Genomic DNA, 15,108 nt, shown 5'->3' on the forward strand with positions numbered 1-15,108 from the left:
TTAACAAACGTGTCCAGAAATATATTCACACAATTAGATTTCATTTATAATGCCATGGACTTGTTAATGTGACATTGTCTCAAAACTCGCAGAGGAATTACCAAAAAAGAAAACAGTTAAGGTATAATAATAATTTTAGCCATTCTTTTTCCAAGTTGCTATAATCTACCCAAAGATAACTAATTGTTCAAAGTAAACATTCCACTCAGACCACAAAAGGAATCCATTACACAAACATATAATTCACAGTCATTTTTAGTGGGTTGTAAACAGTTTGGAATGAGCATAAAATGGGACAAAAATCAAAGTGAGCATTTTGAAATGAAAAAGTGTTTGCTACAAAAGGTCAGTCCCTTTGCTTGGCAAACTATGTAGAAAAGCCTGGGAAAATGCTGATCACACAAGCAATGAGGGAATTTTAAAGCCAACAGCCTCCTTGTTTCTTTAAACAGACATCGGAACCTATAACTGGATCCTGTCAAACAAACGACAGCAAAAAAATATAACAGCTGCTAAGAAGTCAAGTTGAGAGATAAAGTTTTTGAGGCTAAGGACCTTCTCAGAAGTAGACTAAAGGTCTTTCTTAAATCTTTAAGCAAGGTTATGGATCCCAGGGTGGCTTTTAGGCACCAAGTCAAATATGTAACTTTGTGTATTGTTCCTTTCATAGTATTTTGTGTTCTAGAAAAAGGACAGAAAGGACAAACTTGTTGATTAGCATCTGCTGAGGCATTCTGCAAAGTAGCCTACACCTGGAATCATTAAATTTGGAAGACATAGTTTCATTTTTTTTTAAATTGTGGTCAGAAGCATATAATGTAAAATTTACCGTCTTAATCATTTTTAATTATATAGTTCAGTAGTGTTAAGTAAGTATATTTACACTGTTGTACAACAGATCTCTAAGTAGCATTTTACTGCTGTTAAATAGCTTGGGAGTATATTAACCAGAACCAGGAATTACGAAGGAAAAATGAGTTAGATCTTATTCCAAATGACGAATGCCAATGCAAATTATATTTAAAAAGTTTTAAAAATCAATCTATTCCCTTAAAACTATATTGGACACGTTAAAACATGTTTAGGGTAGAAATATGCTCATTCATGTAGTGAACGCATATTATATAAAAGAATTCTTTGGCAAAAAACATGTTTAGTACTATATTTTTGGGTACAAAAAGACTAGTTTACTATTTAAGACATGTCTTTTTAGATATTTCACACCATGTGACTCTTTATATTAATATTTCATTGTCACAATGTATCAAGAAAACAACCTGGGAAACAAGGCAAAATTAAACTTCTCCTGGTCTTATATGGAGAATAAACTAGACCAAGACTTGCTTATTGTTGAAGGTTTATTATACTTTTTTTTTTTTTTTGAGACAGAGTCTCACTCTGTTGCCCAGGCTAGAGTGCCGTGGCATCAGCCTAGCTCACAGCAACCCCAAACTCCTGGGCTCAAGCGGTCCTCCTGCCTCAGCCTCCCGAGTAGCTGGGACTACAGGCAAGTGCCACCATGCCTGGCTAATTTTTTCCATATATTTTTAGTTGCCCAGCTAATTTCTTTCTAATTTTTTTTTTTGTAGAGACAGGTTCTCGCTCTTGCTCAGGCTGGTCTCGAACTCCTGAGCTCAAACGATCCACCCGCCTCGGCCTCCCAGAGTGCTAAGATTACAGGCGTGAGCCACCGTGCCCGTCCTATGATACTATTTTTAAGCACACACACATTTCCCTGCTTTTTCTTTATTGTAGTGGTTATTCTGTATTGTAGTGTTTGTTCTGTTATAGTACTTATCGTAGTTTATGCTAATGAACTCACATATTCATATATGTGTCTGTTTGTTTAGTATCTATTTCCTCTGTATTCTCAGCCATAGCATGGAGAATTACACACAGTAGGTACTGAATAGCTCCTGAGTGTCTATTACTTAATATTCAATGAGTGCTTACAATCTGTCAAGCACTGGGTGAGGTATTTATTCCAATGGACCTTCACAAAGGGTAGTCAGTCAGTATATGCTTTGCATAAAAAGAACTATGAATTAAGATCTTACTACTTCTTATACCAGTTTAGACTATACACTTTGCTTAGTTCAAGTCTCCTAGACCCTTGTATCTAACAGATACAGGTAATCTTATTTTTAAGCAAGCAATTTTTATACATGTATAATGTCATTAGAAACTACACAAAGTATTCTATAAAGTAGAAAAATGGACTTTTCACTGCTTATCTCTACATACCACCAACATGTTACAATGCCTCCCTCTATACACTTCTTCCTCCAAACCTCCAAAATAGCATCAGATGATCTCATGCTTTTCGTCATCTTACCAAGGGTACATATTAAGCATTAGCCAAACAATGATTCAATATTTTCACAGAAATTGCTTTGGAAGAAGAAACATAAGTTGAGTTTTTCACTGGCTAATTACGATATCTCATATACATGGTCTGCAACTGTAAAGGCAAGGCAAGGGAGAATGAACCACTTGGAAGAGCTTTAAAGACTAACACGCTCCTTTGGTTTGCCCTCCAAATTTTGTGTGTATTTTCAAGGCTGAGCAGACAATGTCAGAGACCACAGAAATGACTTTAATCTAGTTATAACAGTTGGTGAGGAGGAGAAAGCTCTGGTGGTTTAGAGGAATAAAGGGAACCAAATCAAGATAAGGAAACATACTAAACAAGTTATTCGCTAAATTGGTTTACATTTGGTTTATGAATAGATTTTCTTCTAGGCATGTCCAAGAGTTGCAAAATTTAAAATGTAACTAATACCACCTTACCAGGGATGAATAAAGAATGCATCCCTGTGCCAAGGACTGGGTAGAATTTCCCATGGAGACGACAGAAGCATGAGCAATTTGGTTCTGTCAAATGCAAGCAGGTAAGACCAATAACTGAATCAATGAATGGTGAGATCTGCCTTCCTGATTATGTTTCATTTTAAATCAAGCATCTAAGAAGCATTTAAAAAAAATACAGCTACAGTTTACAGGTTAATGTTTTTAAGGAGGAGAAAAAACTCTCAAGGATAAAAAAGAGGAAGGAAAAAAAAGGGAAGGAAACAAATCTTTTTTATAATAGCCAATGTGCTGTTGTAGTGAGAATTGAGGCCATTTTCCTAAGTCTATGAGAGTAAACACACAGTTTTCATTAAATATGCCTTTCCCATAACTGGTCCATAAGCATTTCCCATGACTCTGCAGTTGAGTGTCTTGGCTGCGAGAGGATCTGGCCATTAGAAGGAGGGCGCTAGATATGCCGAGTCCCAGCCGTGCCGAGAGACTTGGCACCTTCATATGCTACTTCCTAATACCAACCCCAGCATAAAATGTCATCAGAAGCCTGCATAAACATTGGACTTAGATTCACATAAATTATTTCTGTCCTGAAATGCTTTATGCCAGAATTTAGTAAAAACAACACTTTGAGTAAATAGAATTGGCGTATAAATGTAAGAATATTAATCCAACAAAATGATCATAGAAAAATATAATCAAAAGTACACACTTGTAAATCTTGCAATGATGTGAGAGGTTTATCTTGTGCTTCTGAATTTTTATTGAACATTTCCATAGAGTTCCTTTAAGCTGACACTGCCAAAGTGCTTTGAATTATCAGTTGCTTTGTGGAATTGTAAAGTCTTTGAATTTCATTAAAATGCTTACGAATTATTTTAATAATCATATGTGTGATTAGCGCCTGTTTAGTGCTGGATCTACAAATTCATTTTAAGAGTAAACACTGGGACAATGAAATATAATGCTAGATGTGATTGCTCCTGTCAGCAAAAACATTGTCTTATTTTATTAAAAATCACCAACAAAATGCCATGAACAAAAGATGCCATTTCTATTTATAGACATTTTCTACTCTACAATATTATAGTATCTGCACACTGCAAGGCTGCATCTAGCAGAGTATTTCATTTTGCCTACGGTAGAGACATAAATCGAGAGGTATGGAGCTCTTCTTTATACATGCACACATCTTATTATGTGCAGCTTCCCCCAATGTCCTATTTGGATTTTTGGCCTAATATAATGGCGCTCATGCTGTCGGTACTGAGTATTTATAAGTGAATGAAGATTTCCTGGAAATGATGACAATTTAGCTATTGGAAATAACTACATTATAATATTCTCAGTGATCCATTTTGGGTTTAAGTACTTATTAAATAATATTTATTCCTAAAATATGTGCTTATAAAATTAAATGAAATTGCAACTTGCAATAAGAACACATTTCTTTCTAAACTCCAATTGGCTTCATTCCTCACAGACACCTCTGCTCATGTTCATGCTGCATTTTCTGTGTTCTACTCTATCTCTGCCCCTCCACGCTTGTCTCTGATGTGTTGATGTGCTTTCCCCAAAGCCACTCTCTTTATCCACGTTCCCTGCCTACTCTTCCCCTTCTTGTTATTCTCTCATTTCCTACTGATATGGGAATAACAGGATCCCAAGGCTGTCCTTACAGTATAATTAAAGTATGAATTTCCAGGAGTTAGAAATTGCAGACCATTTTTATTATGCTTTTATAATAAAGCCAGGTAACATTGAGAGAATTAAAATGGCTTTTTTCCTAGCAGATTACTTGGTGAAGATTTTTTTTCCCCTTAGTTCTATTGTTTTAAGAGACTAGGAGCTGGAAATGGGAATAGGTTCCCCAGTTCTTTTTCTGAAAACACCTCTATCTTTTACATGATATATATCCCCCTAGATCCTGGGAATATGTTGTAAACTTGTAACAGATGGTGATGAAGCTTCGCATTTTTATGCAATACAATTTTTAAGATTCTGCATCTACTACATGTATCTTCCAGGAAAAATGACCTTGAATGAATGAAGTCATAGTTTGAAGGAAAAACACCCCACAGATAGACTAGTGTAGAAATGATGAGTCAACTGGGTTTTGTTTTGTTCTCTTCAGTAAGACGAAATAATTTCAGATGAAAAACAGAATGTTGAAATAGAGGAATCAAAGGTCATCTTAACACTGGAGGTGTATCTGTTAATTGTCTCAGGAAAACCCATTAGCCATATTCCATATCGAACAGGAACATGTGGAAGATGGGATATCACTATCTGTGAGTAGGAATGCTATTTGCTTCACTTGGGTAATGTTGGGGGCTTACCAAAAATTGTTCTGGCACCACATCTACCAGCATGAATGTTAGGAGGGTTCTAACACTGTGAGTGCTGATATTTTATGAACGTCTTATCACTGGCTTGAAAACAAGAAGTTTGCAATTGAATCAACAGCATGTCAGACAGACAAAATATTAAAAAAAAAAAAAAAAGAACATTAGTGAGAATTACTAATGTCCCTATTGTAAAAACAAACTGAAGTTAATAAGAAACTTGATCCTCTTAACTGATTAACACAAGTCAAGTTTTCATTGCATGGCTTCCCAGACAAATCAAGTGGCACTGCTAACTTGAGTACTGGTTGTTTAGAGGGTGTGGTAACGGGGGAACTGCTAGAGATTCAGTTACCCACCTCTTTTTTCGACAGCTTCAATGCATTGCTTTACAAACCTCGGAACTGTGGAATTTTCACGTTCACACACTGTGTGCAGATGAGAGCCAAAAATTTGATCTGCAAAAGAAACAAAGATGAGCTTCATTAAAATCCAAGCTTGCGTTGTTTCTTAATTTGATCTGTTTCCATATCCACTGCATGCTGAAATCTTCATCTTGCATAGGAATTGATTTTTTGCTTTAATTCCAAAGTGTCTATGGCAGACATACAAAGACCATGACTCCCTCCTTTACGGAACAGGACCCTGGCCCCAGAGTAAGAAAATGAACACTCTGCCATCGATTAGACAGGGATGACTGAGTAAGTTATAGTCTCTCTGGGCTTAACTTTGTCTTCTATAAAATAATGACAAGGAATTAAAAGAACTTCTGCAAAATAATTAATCTTAGTGTCTTTGGTATGCTGGGTGTTCTAGATGAAGTTTACCACTCAGTGGTCATCAAAATTATGATTTTATCAGTATATTTAGGGCATTCATTCTGCAGCTCAGTGGTATTTGAAGAGGCAGGTTCCAGGAGGGTTACTTGGAAGTGCATTACTTAGCGTTTCTCCTGCCTTGAATGTCCTTCCTCTTCTCTAATCTAAGTATCTCCTTTCCTTTAGGGCTCAGCTCAGATCACACTTCCCACAAACTCTTTCCTTCCTACCTCAGCTTTTTGTCTCCGGTGACATAGGTTCTGTGGAATACCAGTCCCCCAGGATGTTAATAGGTGGTTCAGGAAAAAGGGCTAGTGATCAAAATGATTTAGCAATGTTAAAAAAAGTTAAATAGGTTTCTGTAACATGTACTTTTAGAGCCTGTGATATGCTGACGTGCACTGTGAATCTCCAGGAAGAGACGGGGGAGACATTATCTCTCCAACTTCTTGAGCAAGATCCTTTTATTTCAGAGAACATGTATCTAGACTAGTGTTTCCAAGAAGACACTCTGCGAAATCCTAGCCTAGCCCTCTCATTTGGGACATGATTTACATTACTTTGCATTGTGTATTTACATTTCTGATATATGGAACAGACTCTCTCAAAGCAGATTCAGAGCACCTGAATCATCTATGTCTTCTTATAGTCACCAGCACATAGCACAGATTCTGGCCCACAGTATTCACTCATGGATGTTTGTTTTTTATAATTGTGGTAACATAGACATAACATAGAATTTATCATTTTAATCATTTTTAAGCGTAGAGTTCAGTGGCAGTAAGTACATTCACAAGTTGCGCAACCATCACCACCATCCACTTTCAGAAGTTTTTTCAATAACATTGATATTTATGATAATGAAACATATTTAGTGAGCCCAAGGGCTTCCCATTTTGCTCAGAATGAAATCAAAGTCCCTATTGTGACTTAAAAGGTAGTACATGATCTGACCTTCACTAACAAACTGATTTCATTTGGGTCCTCTCTCACCCTCACTACACTTGTATGCAGCCTCACTGTCTACATTGCTGGTTCTCATTCCTTCCGAGCACACTTCTGCCTCGGGGACTTTCACTTTCTTCTGTGTGGAACTCTACTGGCCTAGGTCTCTGATCAAATGGCACTTTCTTATTATAGCCTTTCCTACATACCATTCCGTGCCGTTGTCTATGCAGCTTCCCTTGCCCTACTTTTCTTAGAGCACTTATCTCAATTTGAAATATGAGACTGATTTGTTTTCTGCTTAGTTGTTTCCCTTGCTTGCAATACAAAACCCAGAAGGATAAGGACCATACCTCTTTCCTTTATTACTGGATCCCCAGTACCCAGACAATGTTTGGCACATAGTAGAAGTTCAATAAACATGTGTTGAATGACTGGCTGCAAGACATTGTCTTAGTCATTGCTGGAGATACTCAATAAAATTTTAAAAGATATATGTAGAAGTGGGGAGAAAAAATAGATAATGCAGCATCAGAGAATGCTAAGTGATATATTCTTATAAAGGGGTACTCGAAATGGAATGTAGTGAAATTTCAAGGAAGTCATGACTTTCATTCATTTCTTAGGAAAATATAATGGTTTGAATTGGTGACAACCTAGTATGTAAGGAAGCAATTAGGCTAAAGTATTATTAACATACTCCAATATGGATATGCACATTTTTATCCAAGAGACAGAAGGAAGATAAACTCAAAACACATGGACATAGTACAGAAAAGTGGGAAATAATCATGGGTATTTGCTTTGGATACTTGGTCAAGTAACAATGATTTGTTCAAAACACTGAGTAATCACTATAAGAAAGGGTGACATAAAATATTATTTGAGAAAAACAACCCAGAACTTCAGATCAAATGATTTAAATTGGCTAGAGATTATAGTCAGGAAGAAGAATGGCTATGAAGTATAAAACCCATTAATGGACTTCATAATTCAAATCAATTTCACAAATATTTATTGAGTATCTTCTGTCTTCATAGCGATGAGGTAGGCATATTAAGTTATGACAAAGACATCAAAATTTTTTAACATTGTAGAGGCTAACAGAAGTACTCAAAGAATATGCAAAACAGAAGACAGCAGGTGTCGTAAAAGGTACTGAATGCTAAGACAGATGTCCGTTAGTGTAAGGCTTTTTTCTTGCTTTTTAATGCAGATGTGGTATGTGATGTGTGGCGTGTGTGTGTGTGTGTGTGTGTGTGCATGTGTGTGTATAAGAGAGAGGGAGAGAGGGAAAAAGAGTGTTTGTGAGATGGAGATTATTCAAGAAAAAGAAATTCCTGAATAAAGTGGATTTCAAATTTTGGAGAGAGTTTTGTTTGTTTTGATTTGTTTGTTTTTGATAGGTGGATATAAGAAGATAAAAGTAATGACATTCTAGGGCATTTACTCTTTTATTCATTCAGTTATTTGCAAAAGAAAATCCTGAGTGCCGATTCTGTGTGAGGAGCTAGGAAAAGCACTGGTAATAAAGTAATCAAGACTCATTCTCTATCCTCAAGAAGTTTCTTGTCTAGTGGAGGCAGCATATAATAAATAGGTAAGAACATTTCATCATGGAAAAATTCCATAACTGGAGAAGGTGGTGATTCAGATCAGGCTTGCATGCTTCCCAGAGAAGAAGAACTGAACCTTCAAGGATAAGTGAGACTTATTTTGAACAGGTAAAAGAGAAGGAAAAAGAGCATTTGGGGAAGATGGAGGAGAGTAAACAAATGCTTCAGTGATGGGAAGAATGATGAGAAGAATGGGGTGTGCTAAGGGAAGCATTCACTGCAGACTGAGGCCTTAAGAAGCATTGCAGATTTCTACTCACCCTCTTGTTTCTCTGCTATTGCCAAGAGAACAGCTTCCCTTGGTGGCCACTGCCCCTTCAGCCTGGGCTCCAGAATAAGCACAGATGGCACAGAACTGAGGCCAGCCCTTAGTGAGAGGACAAGTCCAATCAGACCTGCAGCTTAAAGCAGAGCAGCCCAGTCAAGTCTGCCCTGGATTACTTGACCCACAGATACATGAGAAAGAAATGCTTTTTATAGGCTGCTGAGATTTTGGTTGTGTTTGTTATGCAGCAATAGCTTACTCATACAGGTGGCAACAGGAATCCAGGTTTTTAGTGAGACATGAGCTAAGCTATGCTGTGAGAATGAAAACAAAGAGGGTTGGAGGGGCATGGAAACTAAAACTGGGGCATGAATGAAATAGAGAAAAAAAAATCTAAATTTGCAAAGAATGTAGAATTATGCTTTTAGTTTAGATTCAGTCCTAAGGAAGAGTCGCAAGGGAAATTGGTCTCACCTTAAATTTAAACTGTTTATGGCCTACCAAATCTTTTTTTTTTTTTTTTTTTTTTTTTTTGAGACAGAGTCTCACTCTGTTGCCCAGGCTAGAGTGAGTGCCGTGGCATCAGCCTAGCTCACAGCAACCTCAGACTCCTGAGCTCAAGCAATCCTCCTGTCTCAGCCTCCCGAGTAGCTGGGACTACAGGCATGCACCACCATGCCCGGCTAATTTTTTTCTATATATATTTTTAGCTGTCCATATAATTTCTTTCTATTTTTAGTAGAGATGGGGTCTCGCTCTTGCTCAGGCTGGTCTCGAACTCCTGAGCTCAAACGATCCGCCCACCTCGGCCTCCCAGAGTGCTAGGATTACAGGCGTGAGCCACCGCGCCCGGCCCCAAATCTTATATCACTTCTTGTTCTGCATTCTTTCAAGATTAAGTCAATTCTATCCAATTCAATTCAGTGACTATTTAGTGAGGACCTACCATGTGCTGGGCATTGTAAAGAGTGCAAAGATTGGTTCATCCATTATCTATTATATGCTGGCTGTAAGCCAGACACTGTGCACCAGTCTGAAAATGTAATGATGCATGATCTCCTACAGTTAAGGGGGGCAGAATGACTCTCACAAGCAGTTACAATATTATGTGATTAATGCTATTGCATGGGTGTGTAAAAATAACAATGAAGATTTATTGTTCACTTACACTAAGCCAGGCAGGGTTCAAAATACTTTATATATTCTAACATTTAATCTTCACATTGATCTTCAACACTTTGTGATAGATACTATTATCATCCTCATTTTGCAAAAGAGAAACCTGTGAGATGAGATATTGAGTCATTTGTGCAAGGACACAGAGCATTAGGGTCTGGGGGGAAAATGATGAGAACTCAAACTAAGACAATAAACCTGAAATGGACAGAAGGTATGATTCAGTGGGATTTGGTAAGTACACGCAGGAGGTGAGCCAATTCAGCAGGTGAAGATGACTTCCACGTTCCTTGCGTGGTTGAAGACTGAGATGCAATAACCTGAGGGTTTGGAGAATGGAGATGGGATTTGAAAGTTAAGATAAGCATTTCTGATGCAGCAGAATGGTGATGGGAGATAAAGGTGAAAAGTGCCTACTGAATTTTGGTAATCATGAAGATATGAGTGACCACAGGAAAATGATTTTAGTAGAAGAATGAAATTGAAAAGCAGATGGTTGTAGTCATAGTTTGAAGAGAAGGTGAAGAAGTAGAGACAGCACATAGACTCCACTTTTAAGAAGTTTAGTTGTGAGAAGTATAGAGTATGGGGATTACTTAGTTATAAGGGAAGAGAGGACCTGGAGGAGGATTTTGAGTTGGGGTGGCTTTCAAGAAAGAGAGAATTTCAACTGCAGCGTATTTTTGATTGCCAGGTAGCGGGGTGTGGTGCACTATTGGCTATTTTTAGTGTTTATAATGTTGGAGGTGGGGGAGGCGCATTACTGCCACTTACTGGGTGGTCCGTGCAAGTGCAGCCTCCCTCACAAAGAAAAACTATTCTCCTGGATTGCCAATAGTGCCTTTGTGAGAAAAGAGCTTAGCTATATAGAATTTCATTAGATGGGGGGAGATGTTTGGTTTTGCTAGTTACCAGCAAAGCCAAAACTTTTCTTCTCACTTATAAACTCTTTTGAAACTTGCTGTACTCCCTCAAGAAGGTGGGGCTCTGGAATACAAGAACTCAGACCCCCAGGTGAACCTGATTAAATCAAATGTTGTCATATGGCCCAAGTTGGGCTAATACAATGCTCCCTCCAAAAAATGTAGACTTCAGATATTGAGATACTGAGGTAGCTATTTCTAAGGATTTGAACTCTAAGGCTGCCTAGACTTAGACACTGGGGGTTGGGACAGCCATTTGGGGAGATGGTCATGTGTAATGGGTGAGTGGGCACAGGAACAAATTTACAGAGAGAGGTGAATGGAGCAGACACACCTCAGCTCCTGACTTTCCAGTGCCTAACTCCAAGCACTATATATTCTTGCCATGGCCCTTGCCATACCCATGTCATGGAGTACCAGGACATCCCCTCCCACCCATTTCAACTGAACTCTTTTGAGTAAATTTCTATTTATTGCAAGCCAATAAACTTGACTAGAACATGAACAAAGCATTGGCAAAAGGTTTTCAAGAAACAGATTGCAATTACAATAGGAAGGGCCAGGCTTGGCAAAATAGCTCAGTGGGATCCATTGCTGTGGACAACACTGGTTAGGAAGAGTATGGTAGACATCAACTGGTTTTGCCAACCCCGTATCTATTCTCCTATCCTCTGGTAAGAACACCTTGATTTTCCTTTGAAGATGACACCTTTCTCATTTTGCTACTATTTATTTCAGGTAGTGATGGCCCCACCACCTCCAGCTCCAGGGATGAACATGCATTTTATTTCTCTGACCACAGTAATTGTTCAGGCATGAACACATGGCCCAGGTGGATCCTATCAAGTAAATCCTGACACTTTTTTTGATGTCACTAGGAAAGAGGAGCCTTCTGTCTACAGGAGATGTTAAACTATGGGGATATGATTCTGAGCTTCTAGAAGTTATGTTGCCACCTGTGGAAAGACATGCTGGAGAATTAAATCAATAGAGTGGAAAACAGAGCTGAGTGATGGGAGAGACAAAGATCTTACAACATTCAGTGCTCCTAGATCCAGTCATGCCTGAAGCCATCCTTGTCCCTTGGACTTTTCAATTAAGTAATACAGCAAATTCCATTCTCACCTTCACACTCTGAACAAGTTTCTATCATTTACAACTGAAAGAATCTTGGTTACAACATTAGCCTTCAAGAGAAAATGATGAATTACATAACTGAGAAGAGATGATTATGCACATGAAATGGCCTTGCAATGTAAAAAGTCCTATTCAAAGGAAGTAAATCATAGAGATTAAGCTAAAATGTCATTGTTGAATTTAAGTGCTGTTGTAGGATTGCTACCGATTTGTAAACCTGGTACAGCCCAGAGTCTGATACATCAAGGAGGACCATTAAATGACAGAAATGTGTTCTAACCACAGATCCTTCTATGTTCAAATAGTGTAAAAAAGCGGGGAGGAGAGAGAAGATATTCTGTTTTCCAGGCAAGCATTAATGAACCAGTTTTGCCCCCTAAACATTCACACCTGTTGTCCTGGCAAGACAATAAGGATGATTTCTACTTTGCTCCTCCCATGGTACTCCAGAAAAGGGAGCAGTCCCAGACCCTGAGTGCCTTACTCCCCACCCATATTCCCATCTGCGGGATCGCTGGCAATCCTTTCTTCCTTCCTTAATAACTCTTTTTTTTTTTTTTAAATTTAGAAAACACCTCTTGATAGGGGTGCCAATATTTTTGGAATCCCCTGCAAACGCCTATGGCCTTGGCAGCGTGATCATTATATCTTCATCCTACCGTTTCAGCGCTTACGACCAGGGGTGGTAGCCAACACATTGGTTGGAGAAAATCCATTTCCTGCAATTTTTCTTTGAAAGCATCTTTTGGAGAGAAAAATAAATAGACCTTCCACATGACTGTCCTTATAAATCATGTGGTTTACATAATGAATTGGTGTTTAACTAGAGAATGGTGGTTTTTAATCTTTAAGCTCTCAAACTTTTGACCGATTTAGTTAGTTCATCAGCACAACCAGGTTAAGTCTTCCAGATTACAAATTAGCTTTATTCTCCCTCATCACTGCTATATATTTTTTGACAAATTATGGAAAGAACACCCAGTAATGGGATCTTTGTCAGTTAGATTCCAAATGAATCAAAACTACGAGGAGAACTGCTCAATAGAGGCAGTTAAATGTTCAAATAATGTGACGGTGTTGTCATCATTTACCCAGGAGACAGTCTCCCCAAGCTTTTCAAAATGATGTGATTCTGCGTTCAGGAGAGAGGGCCATTGCAGTTACTGCAGGAAATTTTAAAAAGGAAGAACAAAGCACCTAGAACTACACATACATGAGGAATATATAGGGAAGCAGGAGACAATACGGCAAACCCACTGCTCAGCCACAAAAACAAATCAGGCAATTATCTTGGTAATGAGGTATATTGGGTAAGGTTCAGGCTGCAAGCAATAGGAAAACACAACACTGTGGCTATAATAAGCAATGGAAATTTTATTTGAATGATATTCAAGGGTGAGGTGGGAAGGAACTCAATGAATATACTAGAGGCTGGGGAACCAGTCTTGGAGATATTTAGAAATCAAGAGGCTCAGGAGATCCATGAAAAAAGAAGGAGAAACAATTGTCTTGGAACCCTGATGGCCAAGTCAGGGTGCTAATTTCATTGCCACCATCAGTGCCAGCACTGTCATAATAACTTCTAATCATCAATTGCTCAAATTTGAAGTTCCTCTAAACGATGCCCCGTTGATTGAGATTATGTTATAAAACATGGGTAGGAAAAGAAAAATATAGCCTTTGTAGCTTCTGCAGTAGATAGGATTCACTTGGAATTTTTCTTCTGCAAAAATGCCACACACATGGGCAGAATTGTTTCCCAGTAAGTTGCTGTAAAGGAGAGGCGGTGGATATTGAAAGGCAAAAATAATATTCTCAACGTGGGTAGTTTCAGCAATCTAACTGAATTCATCTTTTGATTTTAAAGTATAAATGACATCTGTTTTTCCTTTTGAGGATAGGTTTCTAGACCATATTTTTCGGATTGCTTATCAAAGAATTCTGTTTCTACTCTCATTTTTTATATTTTCTCCAGTTCCATCCTCACTATATTTTCTTCTCCTTTAAAATACTCACAACAGGAGCCCTCATCATGTAACTTTCCCAAATCTTCACTGAGAATGTTTGGAGAAATGGGTGACTTAAGTAAGTGCTACAGTTTACCAGATGGCCTATGTGCCTTTGAATTAAGACGCAGAAAAATATACCTAATGCTGAAACACTACTAAATTTAATGTATTGTAAGTGCTTCAGAAGGTGCTACCTTATCTTACGATGCTTTGGGGCTTTGATTAAAAATATCAGTTTCTGGGTTTTTTTGGTCCATAGCTATCTGGACCTGAATTGGGCTGATTCTCTGCTGAATTTATAATATACACTGTAAGTAAACTTATCTAATTGCCTTGTTTACTTATGATTTTTTTTTCTCATAAAAGGCAAGTACAGGAAAAAGCTTAATTATTTTAACTTTTAAGTAGTTTGGAATCTAAATAAATAGGAGTTACCAAATACGTGCACTTCTGTGTATAGTTTCCCCCCACATGTTTATTCATATTTTTACATCTCATCAAACTGAACAGATTCTAAAGTCTCTGGTGGATAACAACAGTGTCTACTATGGAAACTGGCCTGGAGGAGATTTGTCTAGACTGTACAGAGAGGACCTCCCCCAACAAGGATAGGCTGAGTTTCTGCAGGTTCCAGTTGAATTGGACAGTTGGCTGCCAGAGTAACACTCACTGACAAGGACAGCCCAAAGAAGAGTAGCAGAGTTCTTCCTAGCCCTTTGTATTTTTTCTCTTTGTTCCATTTTCAGGCTTCCAGAAGTCTCCACCTTTCACAGTTTTACCCTCCACCCCAAACAGTGCTTCTGTGAAGTATCTTTTTGTCCTTCTTTTTAGCTCCTAAACTCTCACGGATATAGAGCTCAACTCAATTTTGGTCTGATCAGTGCAATGGACATTTTGTTGAGTACACCAGCCAGGAAGAATTTTGCATCTTAAGGAGTTATGAACGCAAGAGGGACAATGAGCATAAATTTTTTCTATATTTGCCTACTCTAGGCAGCAACTTTGTCCTATACTTCTCCTTTCCTCTGCTTATTCAAAAGCAGCACTGCCCCGCACTCCCCCCCACCGC

At 38.2% G+C, this 15,108-nt stretch overlaps 1 protein-coding gene across 1 annotated transcript in view; it reads right to left on the bottom strand.

Moving 5' to 3' along the window:
- Window positions 1-15,108, bottom strand: part of ARHGAP15 (Rho GTPase activating protein 15) — a 565,257-nt gene that overhangs the window by 215,272 nt on the left and 334,877 nt on the right. The window contains exon 9 of the mRNA XM_069473002.1: window positions 5,510-5,608. Within this exon, the coding sequence (XP_069329103.1) occupies window positions 5,510-5,608 (99 nt within the window). The remainder of the gene's footprint in view (window positions 1-5,509; window positions 5,609-15,108) is intronic.

This window comes from Eulemur rufifrons, chromosome 1 (genome assembly GCF_041146395.1).
Source record: "Eulemur rufifrons isolate Redbay chromosome 1, OSU_ERuf_1, whole genome shotgun sequence".
NCBI lineage: Eukaryota > Metazoa > Chordata > Mammalia > Primates > Lemuridae > Eulemur > Eulemur rufifrons.